We start from the raw sequence: 20,369 nt of genomic DNA on the forward strand, positions 1-20,369 counted from the left end.
CCCACTTCCTAGCAGTGAACTTGAAGATGTCAATGACAAATTTGGCTAAGTTGTACATCAAGGAGATCGTTCGTCTTCATGGAGTGCCTTCAAGCATAATTTCTGACCGAGACCCGAGATTCACATCTCGGTTTTGGCGATCGTTACAAGGCGAGTTGGGAAGCAAACTGCAGATGAGTTCAGCGTATCATCCTCAAACGGACGGTCAGTCCGAACGTACCATCCAGACGCTGGAAGATTTACTGAGGACGTGCGTCCTAGATCACTTGGGCGCCTGGGATGAAGTACTGCCGCTAGTGGAGTTCACGTACAACAACAGTTTTCAAGCTAGCATTGGTATGGCGCCGTTTGAAGCTCTCTATGGAAGGAAATGCCGAACGCCACTTTGCTGGTTCCAGGAAGGAGAGAACGTGCTGACTGGACCTGAACTCATCCAGCAAACGACTGACAAAGTGAAGTTGATCCAGGAGAGATTGAAGACGTCCCTGAGTAGGCAAAAATCTTATGCGGATAGAAGAAGGAGGCCATTGGAGTTTGCTGCAGGGGATCACGTATTCTTGAGACTCAACCCAATTACTGGAGTAGGCAGAGTCGTTCGTCCAAAGAAGCTGTCGCCAAAGTTCATAGGACCGTACCAGATTTTGAGGAAAATTGGACCAGTAGCTTATGAATTAGCATTGCCACCTCAACTATCAAATCTACATCCGGTCTTCCATGTGTCTCAACTCAGAAAGTATATAGCCAACCCCTCTCATGTATTAGAACTGGAAGACATTCACCTACAACCGGATCGAACGCTGGAGTTGCAACCAGTTCGCGTTGAGAACGTTCGCACAAAGTTACACAAAGGGAAGGACGTTCGTTTAGTAAAGATAGTGTGGGACGCTAAGACTGGTGACTCAACTTGGGAAGTAGAGAGTGCGATGAGAGACTTGTATCCACACCTATTCACGGGTAAGTTATAAATTTCCGAGGACGAAAATTTTTGTAGTTAGGGAGAATGTGAGACCCTGAAAATTACTCTGTAAATTACCTGTCACATCACCATTAATGCACCCCTCAATCCATGCTTATCTCATTTTAAAACCCATTTCCAAATCTGATAAACTCTCTGACATACACTGAAACCACGCCCATCATTCTCTGAAAACGCACATGGCTTCACATGCACACACGCCACGTGTTGCAGAAGAAGCTTCCAGTTCAGAATTTAGTGGGCACGTGTCAGCTTGGGGTACGTTCGCTCAAACGAACGTGAATTTCACAAAACTGGATTTCCTAGAATTCTCTCTCTTACCTGCACCACTCATCCTCTTCCTCAGAACTCAGATCCTTCATCTTCTCCAACCTCTCTCTAGAAACCTTAAAACTTCTCTCTACTGTTACTCATTCATCTCTTCTCCGTTTAACATTCAGAACCGTAGGAACGTTCCTTACGCCGTGAACTTCATTTTGGTCCGAACAACTTCAGATTCTGTTGACGGTAAGATTTCCAACTCATAAGCTCGTTTCTGGAATTCCTTCGAACCCAGATTCAGTTACATGCAAGGGCTTAAGTTGATATCGTTTACGTTTCTTTGGTTAGACTTAGTTGAAGAGAATAAGAAAGATCTTGGAGGGTAGAAAACCATAAGTTGGGCAAGTCCAAGTGATACTTTTAGAACGAACACTGCTATCCAGGTAAGGGAAGCTTATATGTTTAATTTATACTGCATGTTGTATGATCTGAGTTGTATGTATGAAGTTTGAGCTGTTATGAACGTTCTCTGATATCGGATATGATTTCTGGGTTGTTGAACTGTATGTTGGTTTGATACGTATGAATGATGGATGAATATTGTAATGTATGAGTTATTAATATGTTGATTGTTGAATGTGAATTAATCTGGAAGTGAAAGTTATAAAGTTCATAGACTTGACAATCCTTTGAAGTATAAAGTATATGTTAAAATGTTGAAATCTGGAAATTTGTTAAGTTTGAGAAATCTGAAACTTAAATCATCCCCTTTGATAAATGACGCTCGTCATCGTACGGACTTAGACCGTTCGGTTTCCCTTAAAATAACTTAGAATGGAATTCTTTCATTTGGAAAGAATTCTGCTCGAGAACGAGCGTCCCCATTTGGATGTCTGAGCGTTCGTTCAGCTCAGCTGTTTATAAATATTTGAAACTTTATAAATACGTAACGCTCGGTCTTTAACCGAAGCGTTCGCCCTTATAGCGTTCGGCCTTCTGTCGAGCGTTCGTCTTTGATAGCGTTCGACCTTAAGTCGAGGGTTCGTTTTCGATAGCGTTCGGCCTTAAGTCGAGCGTTCGTCTTTGATAGCGTTCGACCTTAAGTCGAGCGTTCGTTTTCGATAGCGTTCGGCCTTAAGTCGAGCGTTCGTCTTTGATAGCGTTTGGCCTTATGTCGAGCGTTCGTCCTTAAATGCGTTCGGCCTTATGTCGAGCGTTCGTCCTAAAATAGCGCTCGGTCTTATAACGAGTGTTCGTTCTAATTTGCGCAATTTCTCAGACAAAGCGTTCGTTCTAATTGAATAATCATTTGATAAAACAGCGTTCGTCCAAAGTATTAAATATTCAATTTTCTTTACGTTCGTTAAATTCCTGGCAGTGGTTTTCATATGCAAGTCTCTTCAAAAATAATTCTAAGTGTTCTTGATCCTCCATTGTGCATTAAATCTGGTGCGAGTTTTTATCCCAAATATTTTTCTAAGTACCAGTACACTTCAAAGTTGAGTCAGTTCATTTAATTGGTCAAACAGAAAGTTCGTTCGTTATATATTTTTACTGATTATCCAGTAACTTCATTTGGACGTTCGTCCTCACCCTTCATTGGACTGAACGTTCGTCATTTTTGACTCCTGAATCTAATGATGTAAAAGATGATGGAATATGGTAAATTAAAGTGTGAACACTATGAGAACTGAATTTATGATGTTGGATTTTGGACGAGCGTTCCAGGGAGGAACGTCTCATATATATATATATTGAAAGATTGAATTGGTAAAGTATGACTATGGTTAGCTAATGCTGGCTTGGTCCATCCTGATATTCCGTGATGCTCATCTTCACGTAGAAGGGAGTAGTCATGTGTGGGAATGGCAGGAGGTCTTTCGTATCCCTCACTTAGCAGGGGCGAAGGATTAACCTCGAGTGGCAGCTGTTGAGGGTATCCCAGTTACTACATCACTCGGGTGCAAGGACGCCTGTAGCTACATGGTTCATACAGTCCGGACAGTCGTCTATTATATACTTATAAATTACTACATGTTTAATTGTATGTTGTGCGTGTGCATTTAAAATGTTGAATGTATATGTTGGATGTATGAATTAAATATTATAAGCTTACCCTTTCGTTTTCATTGTGTTGTCAATTGTCCATGTACGTTCGTCCTGTCTTGCAATGATCATCCGTTGTGGATGTGAGCAGATGGTGGTACGTCCCTTGAAGAAATACTGGAAGAAGAAAATTTGGAAGAGGCGAATCTAGTTGGAGTAGAAGTGAAGGCCGAGCCTTAGAGCGCTCGATAGATTAGAATTATGAATTGTTAGCTTAGTAGGACGTTCGGCTAAATATTTAGTAAAGCCGTTCGTCCTAATTATCCCTGAATCCTATTTTGAGCGTACGTTATTTGTATCTAAAACCGTTCGTTATTTAGCGCTCGTTGTTTTGAGTTGTATATTGAAACTCTGCAACCTTAAGCCGTTTGGCTTTTGAACTTGGTTAATTGTAAAGACTGCTTATTTACTGTTAATTGTAATTAATTCTAAATTATGGTAATTACTATATTTTGGGATGTTACAACAAACAAGTTCAACAAAAAAAAAACAACAAACAAGTTCAACAAATAAGTTCTTCAAATCGAAAACGAAAACTATAACCTTCAAAAGGTGGGTTCGTTGAAATAAAGTGTTGCCACCAGTAAGAGAGAAAGCAGAATGCGCCTATGAAGGACAAGAAGACGAAAATAATCGGTCAAAACAAACGAAGATCATACATAAAGTAGTTAATTAACATGCATTTGTAACAAATGAAAGAAAGATTACATGTGATGGTCATCAAACTTTGTTCTAGAAAACTTTGAGTAAAGAAGAGGGTATCGCGCGCTAATATAAAATGAAAGAATTTTCAATCTCCTGCTCAAATTTTTATTGAATTCACCAACCTTTTAACATCTAACGCTGGTACATTCGACATTTTATATCCTTTTGACGTTTAATTTTAGGGAATTCGACGTCATACGTAAATACATTTTCACCTTCACGCCAAACATTTTCGCAAAATTTACTCAATATAATATATTGACGTCGAATTTCTAAACGACGTTTAATAATTGCATTTATTTACAAAAATGTCACTGGTTACTTTTAACGTTGACTATTCCGTGATTTGATGTTGAACCCATGACTTTATACACTGTTTTTGCACTAGTGAATTATAGATTACTCACTAGTGGAAAATACACTTTTTATAGCAACTTTTATACCTGTTAAAATCTATCAGGTATAGATAGTGAAGCGATCGCAATTTTGTAAATATGAGAAACTTTTTTACACCGATTATAATAAAAATAGGTATAAAAAATGATTTTATATCGGTTACAATAAAAATAGGTATAGAAAATCCTTTTTTTATACCTGATGACCTTAGAATAGGTATTGTACAGTATAAAATATGTTTTTCCGTTTGTGTGAAGAGAAGGATGTGGTGAACCTTCAACCGAGATGACGAAGAAGAACCCAACTTTCGTAATCTGATTTCAATCACCCACACATATGTCAATCACTTAATCTCATTCCACAAATTAAACAATCAACGTGACAGATACTTAAGATGGAAGCTGGCAGAAGACGTGACCTCGCTGATGTTTGACAGATCAACAAAAAATTGATGCCGTCCATTTTTAAGGACTAATATTACATGTTTGAATACTATGAGAACTAAAAGTCATCAAAGTTTTGAGTAGACACTAAAATCAAAATTCACTGTTACTTAAGACACGAAAAAACGAAAAACGTATTTAACCCTAATATTATTATCGATTATTTTTCGATTTCTTTTTCCGTCTGACAGCACCTTCTCTTCTTCTCTTGTCCAGATTCTTCTTCTCTAGTCCAGATTCTTTTTGGTTCTCCCTCCTTCTTCTCCTTCCTTCTTCTCCCTCCTTCTTCTCCCTCCTTCTTTCTGTGGTGGGTGAAACCTTGTTGTGGTGTGTCGTCGTCACGTGGTCTGCCGTGGGTGAATATATTTTTATAAATTAGGTTTATACTGATAATTAGGACTGTGTTGTGCTGTAAGTAATTAAGATTAGGGATGTATAAAGAACGAGGAGGTGTTGCCGTCACTGTTTCTGCTTCCAAGTAGGAGGATCGGAAGCGAATCAACGACGTTCTCGACAAGCACCTCGAACGATTCTCGCCCTCCACTTCTTGCCCAATCAACGCCACCTCCAAAAATTCCAACCTCTAAGGTACCTTTTCCTCTTTCACCTCTTCCGATTTGCTTCACCACATTCTTCTCTTCACACAAATGAGGCCACTGCTCGAAAACTCAATCAATGCCTAAGAGTAATGACCTAACATCATAATATTTCTTTCTAATTTCATCTGCATTGGGTGCAGCGGAGGAATCTGAAACGGAGAGTGAAGAGTCTGATGTTAGCGGTTCGGATGGAGCTGACACCTCTTGGATCTCTTGGTTCTGCAATCTTAGGGGAAACGAGTTCTTTTGCGAGGTCGATGATTAAGATATTGGGGTGAGATGAAGTACTTTTATGTATTGTCTCTGAATTTCATACACATTTCGGATTCCTTTAGTGGCTTTTGGTTTGGTCCCCCACTTTTGTTTTTATTTTTTCTATTAATTGTATAACAAATGCTTGAGGTTGTAGTGCTAACCTGGTTTGGATGGTAACCTGTATGGTGATGCAATAACATTCTTTCCTTTTGATTAAAAAAAATGCACTAGGATTTATTGGGCTTACATCCTGCACACTTACTCATATAAACTTATAAATGAAATTAACTTAACAGTGACATACGTGGTGTGGCTATTGATGGTGTCGAGGGAGAGAAAGTTAACCTCACTCAACCTGTTGCTGAGGCAATAGGAGCTGCTTTTGCTGCATGGTTAATGGAGAAGAAAAAAGCTGACTCTTCCCAGCATTTGAGAGTTTCTATTGGCCATGATACCCGAATATCAGCCAAATTATTACAGGTTAGATTGTTCTGTATAACATTTTTTTAACACCCACCTTTAAATAAAGTGATTGTTGATTGTGTTAAAACTTTGATGGTTATGAAACTAAATGTTTGTCCATTGTCAAATTTTAGAATGCAATTTCTCGAGGTCTCGCTGGTGCTGGCCTAGAATTTGTCCACTACGGGTGGGTGATATCAATTTTTTCTTGAAAAATATTTGCATTTTTTGTTTGCATGATAAAGTGTATTATTGGTTTTAAATCCCCAATTTCTGCAATTACTGTTCAAGCATATACCATACACTGATACTCTTGTTTGAAGATAATATAATCAGATTTGAGCATGCATATTCAGTTAATTTGATCAAACTATGCAGAAAGTTTTGGTTTGAAGCGTGTGATTGATGCGTGATTGATGTTTCTCCATATTTATTGGTACGTGTATTGATGCGTGATTGATGTTTCTAAAGCTTTTCTTTTTATTACTCTGTATTTCTGGGTGCTTTATGCATGTGATTTTACTCTTTGCTTTGTGTTCTGCAGACAAAGCGTGTGATGTCCTTGGATATAGCCCTGTTAATGGCTGGAGCAAAAGAAAGAGGAGAGCTAGAGGAACATGTTACAAAGTTGATAAAAGACGTAATAAAGTCAAGTGAATACTGTAATATAAAAGAATGTATAAGAGTTTGATGAACACGTGCTTGACGTGCTAGAAGAGGATTGTTTTAGCTCTCACTGATTATTCTCGAAATGCATGTGATTCATTCTCTTCATTGATGACGTTCATATACTTGTTCGGGCAGGAACAGTTGGGAGAGGAAATAAAGGATATGGCCTTGACATAGCAAATTTACTCAAACCTGCACTTGGAAGGGGTCGATTTCAGGTGATTATTAGTTAATTCTATTCTAAATTACTCCTGAAGATAAACACGTTTTCTGTTTGAGGGCTGGTGTAGTGTAAACAATTAACAATACGGTATAAGATTAAGGTTGGAGATCAAAGTATATGGTTAGTACTTACTACACATTTACAGGTGTCTGATACCACCCTTTCAAAGTATTTTTATTGAATAAGCTTATCAATTTACATTTGGAAACTGCAATTCAAGGTTGAGATTATTAAGAAAGACGTCTTGATGAAAATTTGGGAGGTTATCATTCAGTAAATTGTGGAGTCAAAAGGGTATATGTATAGATAATTTCTTTTATTAACAGGGCAACCTGTTATTTGAAATCAGGGACAAAGAACTTAATCTAATATATATATATATATATATATATATATATATATATATATATATTATGTGTGTGTGTGTTTGAAGGGGTTTTGTGTAATCTAAAAAGCAGATATAATGTAATGCTTTTAATAAAATAAATTGGAGCTTCGTGTAGAATTCTAGAAAATGTTAGTTTGATTTAGTCTCGATATATAAAACAATAATGTTAAAAAATTAAATACAAGATACAAACAATTATATATTATATTAAACATGATATAACTATTTAATGATAATAGAAAATATTTTTTCTTTTTTAGTTACTTAAAATTGACTCTATGTGTTGATGGTAACAAACTTATTTCAGAGTATGAACTTGTTAAGTTGGTCTCTTTAAGAATTAAATTTTTTTTAATATTTTAACAAAAACTATAAAAGAACATATAAATACCACACACATAATATATATATATATATATATATATATATATATATATATATATATATATATATATATATATATATATCACAAAATATGTATAAAGAAAGAGAGTAAAGGAGAAAGAAGCATGAGAGAACAAAAATGTCACTCTGATAAACAGAGATAGAAACAATACTGTTGTAAAAAGTGTGGCAAAACAATATAAATATAATTTTTTATGAAAAATTCTCATTAAAATTGTGGATATAAGTCATCTTTCTCCACGAAACATCAAAAGATTGATGAGCATTCCAATGCGATATGCACTCCTGGATTCAGTATCATTCAAAGTAAGCATTATTGGTCACTGCCATTGTTCTGATTTTGAGAGTTCATTCATATTTGTTCTCTTTCTAAATGCAAATTTTGTCCTTTGTTTCTGGCTTTTCCAATATGCCTTATTCTTGAATCTCCCCATGTTCCTTACTCATCTCTCACTATAGTTCATATTCCATTGAATCTTCATAGCTTTCCAGTTCTTTAGCAATTGGTTGCTCTTGGATTCTAATTCCATGACATCAATTTCCATGAAAAACAGACAAAGTAACAAATTGCAGCACTGAAAACCATGTGTCTGTCTAAACTTTGAAGCAACATATTGAACTGAAAGTTGAGGAGAACTGAAACAAGAGTGTACGTCTAAATTTTTTAACACCTGCCTATAATCTTGGTTGATAAAAGCTGTCATTTCTTGATTGTCTTCTTATGTAATTGATACTTGCCATTAAAACAAGTAGAAGACTATTATATTTAGAGAAATTATAAAGACAAAGTTCCTCCGTTTCTATTATATGGAAAGAGACAATGTCGGGATGAATACATAGTCTTATTCCACGTGTTAAAAGTATATTGGTAAAATTAGAACATAATTAAATATAATATAATTGTTAACTTTCTTTAACTTTTTATGAATGTTACGAATTAAAATATGATTAATAAACTTATAATGTTTTTTAAAATGAATATGTAAATTAACATAAAATAATAGGTTTTCCTTTATCCGAATCTAACAAATTTTGAATCATGTCAAAATAAATATCAAAATTTTAAATCCGTACCTTCTAGGCTACCTTTGGCCATTCTCAAAAATTTATTGGGATAAACTAAACCAGTCTCTGAGCTATCTTATTGCTTGTCAATGTATGAATGATATGACCTGTTTGACTTCAGAGAGACATCAACCAGTAATAAGGAATTACTAGCACCCGAAACTAGTGGAAAATGATGTGCATTGTTATATAAGTCTTACGTTACACGTAAGTATATTTCTTCAATGGATTTGTATGATAGATCTAAACTAAATTAAACCTAAATAGAATTATTATTATTATCAGGAAATACTTTTATTTGGGTTGTTTGTTTGATTAGTTAAAATTGTTTGAAAAATATTAAAGATTTGATATTTAGAGAGAAAATCAATTTATATTAAATATTTTTTTATTGAACTGTTTTGATAAAATTGAGTTAAATTTAGGATACATTATTTTAATGTGATATTTATAATCTATTTTAGTCAAGATTTGAATATATATATTGAATCATTTACTAATAGATTTTTTTTTAACTCATACTAGACGTTTAGGTGTGATGATGTGCCGAAAATTTCACATAATTAAACTTAAATTTTCCTATCTTAATAATGAGACAAATTATTTTACTCTGTCAGTGTCCTTCTTAGTTAATTTGATTTAAAATTTAATTCTATAAATTCAAAGAAATAGTGATATGACCTTAAAATTTATAGCCTTAACTGTTTTTAGAAAGTAACAAATATATGCAAGGAAGGATGTATTATTAACACGACTATTAAGCATAAACTAAATTTACCCAAGTTTTGATAATTGTATTTATATATCTTTACTGAAATAGTCAACATTTGATTCAATTTAATTAAATGTAACTTCATAAATGAGTAAAATTTATGTAATAATCTTACGCATACAAATATGAAATAAAAACTCGAACATCTTAAATATAAATTTGTATTTCAAAATATAAACACATACATTAACAAATTCGCGGTTTTGAAGATAAGATCTATATGCCTAAGCTTTTCCCAATATGAGAACCTTATATATCCACAGATCGAAGATAAGATCTATACCTAAGCTTTTCCCAATGTTGTTACCACTGTTTGTCTGTCTTATTATTCTCCCTGTGCTGTTCTTGTTCTTCATCCATAATCTAAGAACCTTCAAGAACACAACCAGCCCTCCAGGTCCTAAACGCCTTCCAATCATAGGAAACTTGCATCAGTTAGATAACTCCATTCTTTATCTGCAGTTATGGCAACTCTCAAAGAAATATGGACCTATATTTTCCCTTCAATTAGGGTTCAGACAAGCTATTGTAGTCTCCTCCCCTAAACTAGCAAAAGAGGTACTAAAAATCCATGACCTTCAGCTCAGTTCAAGACCTAAACTACATGGCCAGCAGAAACTCTCCTACAATGAGTCAGAGATTGCATTCTCCTCAAACACTGAAAATTGGAGAGAAATCAGAAAAATTTGTGTTGTTCATCTCTTTAGCTCCAAGCGTGTCTCTACCTTTTCGTACATAAGAAAGTTTGAGGTGAAGCAAATGATCAAAAAAATATCTGGGCATGCATCTTCTTCGGGTGTTACAAACTTGAGTGAACTGTTACTTTCTTTCTCAAGTACTGTGGTTTGTAGAATTGCTTTTGGGAGAAGGTACGAGGATGAAGGAAGTGAAAAGAGTAGGTTCCATGTGTTGCTGAATGAGCTTCAAGCCATGATGGGTACCTTCTTTGTTTCCGATTATATTCCATTGATGGGTTGGGTTGATAAACTCAGTGGATTGAACGCACGTCTTGAACGAAACTTCAATGAGTTCGATAGGTTCTACCAAGATGTGATTGATGAACACATGGATCCAAATAGAGAATATGCGGAAGAACAGGCTATGGTTGATTTGTTGCTTCAACTGAAGAATGATCGTTCGCTTCCAATTGATATCACTTTTGATCACATCAAAGGGGTTCTCATGGTATGGTCTATTAATTCCTATTTTCTATAATTTATTACCTTTTTAGCTAATTAATTAATACTCTATTTCTTATATATGAAAAAAAAAGAATTTTTCTAAATATCAACGCATTTTAATTAAGGAAAAGAAGATAGAACTCAAATCGATGAACTATTGCTGCAAAATTCATTTTGTATTGTTCGATATTAATTTCGTAAATTGATTGTCATGAATTTAGTTCTTCGTTACTGAATAAAATTGCAACAATACAAAATTAGAAGAATATGAAGAGACGACAAATACAAAGAGAAGGACAAAAACTAAAATTCTAAAATTGTTCAACTGATTATTGTGTATCTTGTGAGCAAAATAAGCCCTTAAACTAATTACATGCTTAATTATTAAGGCTCCATTTATTATCTATTATTATCTAATAACTACTACATTAAATTAGTGACTCTTTCATTTAAAAATAAACAAAATTCCTAAACAAATAAACAACTCATTTAATAATCCTTAACGATCGAGACTAGTACAAAATTAAATATAAGTAACAGTGGGTGATAAGGTTATCTGAGATGGTAAACATAACTAGGACTTATATTCGTGTAGTATGAGGAACAGGGGTAAAAGAGCATATATATGGCTTGGTTGGGTGAGGGTTCTTCACATGAGATGCTAAACCAGCGGAGGAAAAACCCAGTATAAGTATGCAGGAAAGACTGAATTCTAAAAATATGGAATGGCTATCTAATGCCCAACTTTTTATGCAGCAGATACAGGGTTGGCACATTCATTTTTTGTTGATATACTGAGGCACTTTGGGCTTATAGAATATGACAGAACTAGTCATAAGACGTGATATTTTTGTTAGTATTTTGAGGTTGTGAAAGGAGTAGTCATGGGATAGAGGAAATGTAGAGATAGTGAAATGTAGAGAAAATGTGGAGATGGTGAAATATGGAAGTAGTAGTTGGAAGAAGTGTTGTAGTTGTCTTTAGTTATAGTAGACAACATCCTTCACACAGATAATCAGAGAATGCAGATACTCAGAATTCATCCAAGCAATTCCAAAACATGGCAAAATAATCAATCAGCTCTAGAGGTGAATCCAAAAGCAATAGAACCTCAGAGATGCACTATTAGTGTTTCTCTTAAGTGTCTAGGGTAAACAATGTCAACTCAATGCACTCAAGAAAGCAAGCAACAAACAGACTTGGCAAGCCTCTAATATCAACACTCAAAACATATGAATGTTCAAATCAAAAGGTCTTTTATAGATGAAATGGGGCCAAGGACAAGGGAGGATAACATATGGATAAGTAGCTACAAACCAAAAAGAATAGAGGAGCAATGGGGAACAAGTGAAAATGCAATGAAATCACACCCAAAACCTCTAATTCAATCCTCTTGACTCCATTATTAAAAAAAAAATTATTTTTCTCATTTTTTCCTATTTTTTTCTTTTTCTTTTTTGTTTCATCTTGTCTCTTTTTCTTTTCTCTCTCTTTAGGACACAATTGTAAGAGACAAGATACACACATATTTACAAAACAACTAACAAGAGGAACCAACTGGCCAATTCATAAGAATCCCCAAGAAGACCACACTTTTCCTAAAACACTTCCAAATCTCCAAAATTCCCTAAGGTTAAGGTAATCATGGTTTTTCACTCAGGCTAGTGTATGAGCTTCAAAAGAAAGAAATGGGGAAAGTATAGGCACAGAAAGGGTTATCAAAGGATTAAAACAAGGGAGGCTTCTTTGGCTAGAGAGGTTCAAGAACAAAATTGCCTTTATCACTTCCAAACATGCATATCAATCAATAATCATAAAAAAGAGTCAAGCCAAGGGATATGTGCAAGCAATTAAGAGATACATCACACAAGAAATAACATAAAGTGGCTCAAATCTTACACAAGGTATTTGTCACAATCAAATCAACCTTTCAAACATCATAATCATCTTCCCAAGCAAAGAAAAGCAAGAATTTTAAACCATAAGTATCAATCAAGTGAAGTGAAAGACGAGTCTACAACTTAAACAAAATCTAGAAATGAAGAGAATCATACAAAACTGTACACAAGGCAAGACAAAACCAACCTAAAATAGAAAAAATTTAGCAAAGAAAACAAAAACTAACAAAGAAAAATCAAAATCTCCCCCAATAGACCACACTTAAACTACATAGTGTCCTCAATGTGTCATAAGCATAAGATCAGAAATCAGAACAATGAACAGAACATGAACAAGTGCAATAAAAGTAGGGAAAGGGGGAGAAGGGAAAAGAAAACCCCCCTGAGTCAGGGTGGCAGTTGCCAATTTTGGACTATCAGGGAGATGTCTTCCACCACAGGATCTAGCAAGGAAGTTTTGAGGAACGATTTCATCCGCCAGATTTGATCGAGCAGGGAAATGTCTTCCACAGCTGGATCTAAGAAGTGATTGTTGATGAGCGGGTTTTGTTAGTGCCTGTTGATACTCAAGCTTTTGTATATGTGAGCACCTTTGTCTTCCACTGTGGGTGTTTGTTGGTCAACTTCATGTGTACCTCCTGCAATAGGGTTAGTGCAATGTGGTTCCACAGAAATGACATTTAGGGGTATAACACCCAATCCCAGTGTAACAGGCTGAACATTAGGTATACTCTTAGAACATAAATCAATTTCAATTTTTTGAAGCAATATTAAGCACATGCTCAAATTCATGTTCAATGCATGATAAGAAGTATTCAGATAGGATGGCAAAAATTGTTTCTCATCATACAAAGAGTGGAAATGAAAAGCATGCTCATCAACAATATAATCATCAACATACCCCTCAACAGCATAATCATCAACAACATAATCAAATTGAGGTATGTTTACCTCCACTTCCTTAGAGATTGGTTGAGTGGTGGAAGATGAAGGTGGTCTACGTAGCTCAAAATTGCTGCTTATAACTGCTCGGTCCTCAAAATCTTCATTAGTCTCCTCAGATTCAAGAGTAGGGACATAGGACGGTGGGAAAGTAGGTGGCACAGTGAGCACATGACTCTGGTTCCCATCCCCTAGGTCAATGGCACTAACATCATCTGGAATCTGAACAGCTTGAAAATGTAATTTCTCTAAAACTTGAGACTGTTCCTTAGTGAGCTGAGTAGCCATATGCCCGTCCAGGATCGTTGTTATAACCATGCTGATCAAAATAATGTTGAGCAGGGAAGAATTCATCCAAGAATTGTCGCTTAAAATCTTCCCATAAATCGATAGATCCTAGAATAAGACCATAAAGCCAATCCCTTGTTGCTCCTTGTAATGAGTGCGGAAATTCCCTTAAGAACATGTGATCATTCGGGACATGTGGAGGTTTCATTGAAGAGCAAATGATGTGAAACTCCTCCAAATGTTTATGTGGGCATTCACCTACAAAACTGTGAAACTTAGGCAGCAAACGTATCAGTCCACTGTTGAGAACACAAAGAACATCATCCTTAATATATGGAACCGACTCCCAATGAGCACTCTCACGAGTAGGAAAATGATTCATATTGTCCTCAACATAGAAATCAGCATGAGAGCCATAATCAGAGTAACATGCAGAAGGAGAATCATAATTATAGGCACAGGCAGAAGAAGCAGTATGTTCATAATCAAAATAGGTAGACATGAAGAAAGAATGGGGAAAGGAAGAATGCAATGAAAATATGCTACTAAAGCTATCTAAATGCAACACACCTGACAACACACACAAAACAGAACAAAACACTCACAACACAAGACAAAACACAACACACTAACACAACAAAAGACCTAAGACCGAACCGTTGGTCCCCAGCAACGGCGCCAAAATTTGATGGGGCTGTCGCGGCCCATACAAATTTGATGTGCAAATAAGAATGAAGTATAGTACTAGGAAGTGACTCTTAGGTCGTCTCTCAAGGACCAAATGTGGTTCGAGAATTAGGTCAAACACGAAGTGGGGGAGGGGGGTTTGAAAGTGTTTTTTGCAAGGAAAATTAAACTAATTTAAAACTGGAAATTAAAGACAACCAAACATAATTAAAAGCAATGAAAGAAATATGTAAAACATAAATATCGTACGGTCCTACAGTTGGAAACTAAAGTTGACCGAACGGTCCTATAGATGACTGAACGGTCCTAACATGGAAACGAAAGCATGAATACCGAACAGTAAAAGTAAAACTAGACAATACAGGAAGGGCCGAACGGTTCTACATGGAGACCGAACGGTATGAATCTAAAACTAGCTCATGGAAATGAAAATGAACACTTGAAACAAGCCAAATGGTGTTAAGGTTGACCGAACGGTCTCTAACAACAAAGCAAGTTAGAGACCGAACGGTGCAAATCAAAGACCGAGCGGTATGCAGTAAAAGCAGAAATAGTAAACGTGAAAAATTCAAACGTAGTACAGCAGAAACGAAACTCAATCGTAAATTAGAAAATGAAATCAGATGGATTCAAAAGCTGAAAGCGTAAATTAAAAGCATAAACTAAATGGTTCAAAATCTGAATGTCAAAACGGGTATGGAAACGAAGTGCAACAGTAGAAGCATCAATAAACACAAACTGAGATTGAAACAGCAAATGCAGCACAGCAGCGAAATGCAACCGTAAAAGTGAACAGTAAAAGTGAAACCAGAAATGCAGCACAACAACGAAATGTAACATTAAAAGTGAACAGTGAAACGCGAAACCAGAAATGCGGCACAATAGTGAAGATGATGATGAACAGTAAAACTGCGACTAGTAGAGACGAGAAAGAAAGTGAACAGTAAATGCAGGAACAAATTCAACTCTTAAATTGCAATGTAAAAGGAGTTTAATACATGAAAATGGAATGAAGGCAAAACCTAAACCTCCCCAAAGGGGAAGGAGGAAGAAAATGCTCCCCAAAGAACATAAACGTGAGTGGCGGCTCGGAGACCCTTGTGAAATCTGCTTTTACGATTTTATATTACCCAAATGACCAAAATGCCCTCCTCATGGGCTTGTCCTACAAAATGACCTAAAATTTGGCCCAAAGTCCTAAAGTTTGACCCAATGACATTCCAAAACGAAATTAAACTCTAACACTGACGTGGCCACCCTCTTGAAGTCCCAAAATGTGCTTCCAGCACTGCTGCTGAGTTCCTCTAGTTACTGCATGTGACCGATCGATCGTGAAAGGTTCACACCGTTCGGTCATTATTTTCAAGAGTGCTCAGCTGGTAGCTGACCGTTCGGTGAAGGCTTCTAGCAAGGCTTTCTTAGTTCATTCGGCAGTGACTTTGGCAGACTTCAGTCACGACTTCGTCAAACCGCTCGGTTTGTAGTGCTCGGCCATAAGTGCAAGCTTCCACAGACCGCTCGGTGCTCGGCCATCCAGTGCAGGCTTACAACAGGCCGTTCGGTCAGCTTCCAAGATCGTTCATTATTCATTCACGGACAATTCGGACAAGCCTTCAAAAGACCGTTCGGTCAAGGCTTCAGCAGACTTTACGGTTGGGCGAATTCTCTATCGTTTTGTACACTACTTCACAGACCGTTCGACCATCTTCAGCAGATCCTTTCTCAACCTTTCAAGAGTGACTGTCCTTCACAAAATGATTGAAATAGTTAAGCCCAAATAATTCAAATTAATTAAAATAAGAATTATTCTTAAAATTAAGCCCGAATAGTGAAAATGAGATAAAAATGGAGAATTAATCACACTTCACTAACACAATATGGTGCAAAAAGCTAAGTTAGTAGTAGAAAAGAATGACTCATCAGTAATAGAAGATGGATTTATAGTTTTGTTTAAGGTAGTTGAAAATTTTATCTACGTCAGTAGATGACCGAACGTAGCTCTAGTACCACTGTTAATATTTTAAGGTTGTGAAAGGAGTAGGTGATGGGATGGAGCAAATGTAGAGATAATGAAATTTGTAGAGAAAATGTGGAGAGTGTGAAATATGGAAGTAGTAGTTGGTAGAAGTGTTGTAGTTGTCTTTAGTAGATGTTATGCATCAAATGGTAGAGTACATGGGTATTTATAAACCCATATATTATTCTAGAACATACTAGTCATAATTTATGTGGAATGTTCTAGATTTTTACCTATGTAGAATATTCTTGATTTTTCGTCCTATCTTAGGCTTTTCTACAATATTCTAGAACTTGTATTACATTTCAATTCTTCTATCTAAGGAGCTTCTACATTTTTCTAGAATTTGCATTACACTTTAATAATTTTTAAGAGTCTATTTAAAATGTAATTGTGATCTGTTGGCATGTACCAGATATGGTATTTAGCAGTAAACTACTTTGATGCAGCTGCTACTTAGCAGTAAAATTGTGTGTGATTAAGAAACTGTATAGTTGTGCCTTCGTGGGTTTTGATTTTGGGGAGTAAGATACCAGTATTTGGTACTGATATATTGATAAACCAATATTTGCTATTGATATACTGATATACCAGTATTTGCTAAAGATAAAGCAAACAATATACCAGTATTTGCTACTGATAGGTAACGGTGAACTACTTTGGTTTGGTGCGTAGATGCTACCTAGCAGTACAAACTGTGTAATCGTACCTTAAGGTTATAGATTGTGGGATGTGACAGACATTGGTTAAGAGTGATTTGTAATGTCTTTGAAGGTATAACTTGTATCCTTTAAGTGAAAAACCTTTTCTTTGCTCAATGAAATACCTTTTCATTGTTGATAAAAAATTGAGGAGAGCCAAAATTTAAATTTAACTCAAGATGTTGTTTCTAGTCCCTTTGATTCCAAAAATCAACCTTGTGATTTTTACGCCAAAACTCCTTTCTTTAGACAACAAATTCTCTCCAATTTTGCCCAAAGCTAATTTCCACATTACCCCACAAGAAAATCCATTACAAACTTGTAATTTTTCCAATACTTGAGAATAATTAAATCTTGAAAGAAGATAGTTCATCTTCTTCCACTAGTTCCTAACTATTGATTTTGCTTTTTAGAACATACTTGCAGCAGGGACAGATACCACAGCAGCCACATTAGTTTGGATTATGACTGCCCTTGTAAAAAACCCAAGAGTAATGAAGAAACTTCAAGAGGAAATCAGAAACGTGGGAGGTAAAAAAGATTTCTTGGATGAAGATGACACTCAGAAACTTTCTTACTTGAAGGCTACGATAAAAGAGACACTTAGATTGCACCCACCAGGCCCACTACTTGTACCAAGAGAATCAACAGAAGAGTGCATTATTAATGGCTACCGAATTCCAGCTAAAACAATTGTGTTTGTGAATGTTTGGGCTATTCAAAGAGATCCTGAAGCTTGGAAAAATCCTCAAGAGTTTTGTCCTGAAAGATTCTTAGACAGAGCTATAGATTTTCATGGACAAGATTTCGAACTGATTCCGTTTGGATCAGGTCGTAGAATTTGCCCTGGTATAGCTATGTCTGTTGTGACATTAGAACTTGTCGTTGCTAATCTTCTTCATTCCTTTGATTGGGAATTGCCTCAAGGGATGGTAAGGAAAGACATTGATCTTGAAGTGTTGCCAGGAATTACCCAACACAAGAAGAATCATCTTTGTCTTTGTGCCAAGACTATGTTCAATATATAAGTTGGTTGCAAGAACGTTTGACGAACATAATTAACAATCTATCATCTTCTATTTTGGTTTGCGTTATTGTAAGAACCTTGACGTGATTTTAATGTGTAAATCATAATTTTTGATGAATACTTCTAGAAACATATATTGTATAGTTCTTGATGATCTTCGTATACCATTATAGAAGATATATTAAGATATACTCATATTTTAATAAGTTATTAGAATAATTGAGATTCCTCATAAATATTACATACCACATTATATATGTGGTGAAGGTAAGTTTTTGTGAAAATATATTAAATTTAAATTCATTTTTAATATGAATATCAATAAGATTTATCGGACTTATTATGTGAGTATTTATGATTCTATCAAACTACTCACAAATATTTAATATGTATAATTCTTATAAAACAATAAAAAATATTTTAATTTAAAAAATAATAAAATTTAGGTATGTACTACCTAAAATTAATTAAAACAATATAAACGTGATCTTAAACCATAAAACAAATTACATGTACTTTTCTTTTGGTTCTAGATTGGATATTACATAATCACATTTATTAGGTTTGTGAAGTATTCCTTTTTAGTTTTGTTAAGTGGAAAGTCAAATGGTAGTATTTTCTGTGATAGAAATTCACAATCACGAAACATATTTTTTTAAGCATGTAGATTTTTTTTTAGGATTTATTTACTATTATTAGAAAATAAATGTCTTCTTTCTTAACACCAAGAGGGGTGAATTAGTGATTACTAAAAACGAATTTTTTAAAATCTTTTTTTGCAAACTTTGAATGATCTTGAATCTTTCTTGTAATCTAAGTAATACGTTTATGCAATTCAGAAAAAAAAGAAATAAGGAGAGAAGAACAAATACAAGGTTTTTATCCTGGTTCGACTTCAATGCCTACATTAAGTTATCCTTCCAATCAACCTTAGATTGAAGAATCTTTCACTATAATGATTTGACATTTATACCAAAGGTTTTACAGAAAACACCTGCATAGAGAACCACACGCCCTTACTGCAAAACCCTTTGAGACCACCTCTCAAAGTCAAGAACCCCTTGTTCTTCTTCCTGTCATGCACAAACAGGGAACCACAATCCGAGATTGCAAAAACAAGTTTCTAATCAATGTAGAAACACCTAAGTAGTGTAGAGTATGATTAGCCAATTATGTCCACAGTTCTTCTCTCAAGAATCCTTCAAGTTTCTTCCAAATCTTTGAAACTTGGTTTTTAGAGCTTCTCAATCACCTGTAACACTTTTCTCTAATCAAAGATATCAGATATGAAAATTTCAAATGTTCAATTCTTTATTCTTGTTGTTACAGTACAATGAGCAATGCATCAATATATAGTTATCTCATGATAGACGCAGACTAATCGATTACGTTAATAATGTAATCGGTTACATAAATGACATATGTAACAAAATTACAATTCAAACATATTTAATTGAATGCACAATTAATGCAATCGATTTGCAATAAATGCTAGTCAACATATTTAAAAATATGACCGTTAAAACAGTTATGACTTAGCTTTAAAACAGTTTTCAAAACATAATAGAGTTAATTGATTACATACATAGTGTAATCGATAAGCTAAACACTTAAACAAATTTTGAAAACTTTTTCTCATCAAAACTCATCATAGTACATTTCAAAATGATGTATGCAAAGACACAAGTTTTAATCGATTTAACACTTACTGTAATCGATTCAAAACTTGTTGTTTTGCCACAGTTCAAAACAAAAGCTATCTGATAGATTCAATTGATTACTATATCACTATAATCGATTGTATCATACAGAATTGCTTTGTGCTTGATGTTTTATCTCATTAAAAACATTTAGCATGCATACAGAAGATATAAACACATTTATGATCACAATAGTATGCAAA

At 35.1% G+C, this 20,369-nt stretch overlaps 2 protein-coding genes across 4 annotated transcripts; both read left to right on the plus strand.

Annotated features, from left to right (window-relative positions):
* The first annotated feature begins 5,057 nt into the window (after positions 1–5,057).
* On the plus strand, positions 5,058–6,977 carry LOC124830787 (uncharacterized). 3 transcript variants are annotated; one of them, XM_088101696.1, is made up of 6 exons: positions 5,058–5,475; positions 5,627–5,760; positions 6,038–6,221; positions 6,338–6,390; positions 6,540–6,639; positions 6,748–6,977. In XM_088101696.1, the coding sequence occupies exons 2-5, from the start codon at positions 5,660–5,662 to the stop codon at positions 6,607–6,609; spliced, it is 408 nt and encodes a 135-aa protein (XP_087957822.1). In that variant the 5' UTR covers positions 5,058–5,475; positions 5,627–5,659; the 3' UTR covers positions 6,610–6,639; positions 6,748–6,977. The 3 variants fall into 3 exon arrangements, with proteins under 3 accessions (XP_087957822.1, XP_087957824.1, XP_087957823.1); XM_088101697.1 differs by having other exon boundaries at positions 5,061–5,475; positions 6,582–6,639; XM_088101698.1 differs by lacking the exon at positions 6,540–6,639 and having other exon boundaries at positions 5,060–5,475.
* A 3,025-nt stretch (positions 6,978–10,002) lies between these two features.
* On the plus strand, positions 10,003–18,586 carry LOC148190985 (cytochrome P450 83B1-like). Its single transcript, XM_088101533.1, has 2 exons — positions 10,003–10,910; positions 17,853–18,586. The coding sequence occupies exons 1-2, from the start codon at positions 10,023–10,025 to the stop codon at positions 18,465–18,467; spliced, it is 1,503 nt and encodes a 500-aa protein (XP_087957659.1). The 5' UTR covers positions 10,003–10,022; the 3' UTR covers positions 18,468–18,586.
* Positions 18,587–20,369: the final 1,783 nt, after the last annotated feature.

This window comes from Vigna umbellata, chromosome 11 (assembly GCF_029865625.1).
Source record: "Vigna umbellata cultivar VRB3 chromosome 11, Vumbellata_1.0, whole genome shotgun sequence".
Taxonomy (NCBI): domain Eukaryota; kingdom Viridiplantae; phylum Streptophyta; class Magnoliopsida; order Fabales; family Fabaceae; genus Vigna; species Vigna umbellata.

Excerpts from the sequence above, each read along its gene's own strand:
- LOC124830787 (XM_088101696.1), top strand. The coding sequence starts at position 5,660 with ATGTTAGCGGTTCGGATGGAGCTGACACCTCTTGGATCTCTTGGTTCT. Across the intron at positions 5,761-6,037 it reads TCGATGATTAAGATATTGGG|TGACATACGTGGTGTGGCTA; the intron begins GTGAGATGAAGT and ends TTAACTTAACAG. Across the intron at positions 6,222-6,337 it reads TATCAGCCAAATTATTACAG|AATGCAATTTCTCGAGGTCT; the intron begins GTTAGATTGTTC and ends GTCAAATTTTAG.
- LOC148190985 (XM_088101533.1), top strand. The coding sequence starts at position 10,023 with ATGTTGTTACCACTGTTTGTCTGTCTTATTATTCTCCCTGTGCTGTTC. Across the intron at positions 10,911-17,852 it reads ACATCAAAGGGGTTCTCATG|AACATACTTGCAGCAGGGAC; the intron begins GTATGGTCTATT and ends TTTGCTTTTTAG.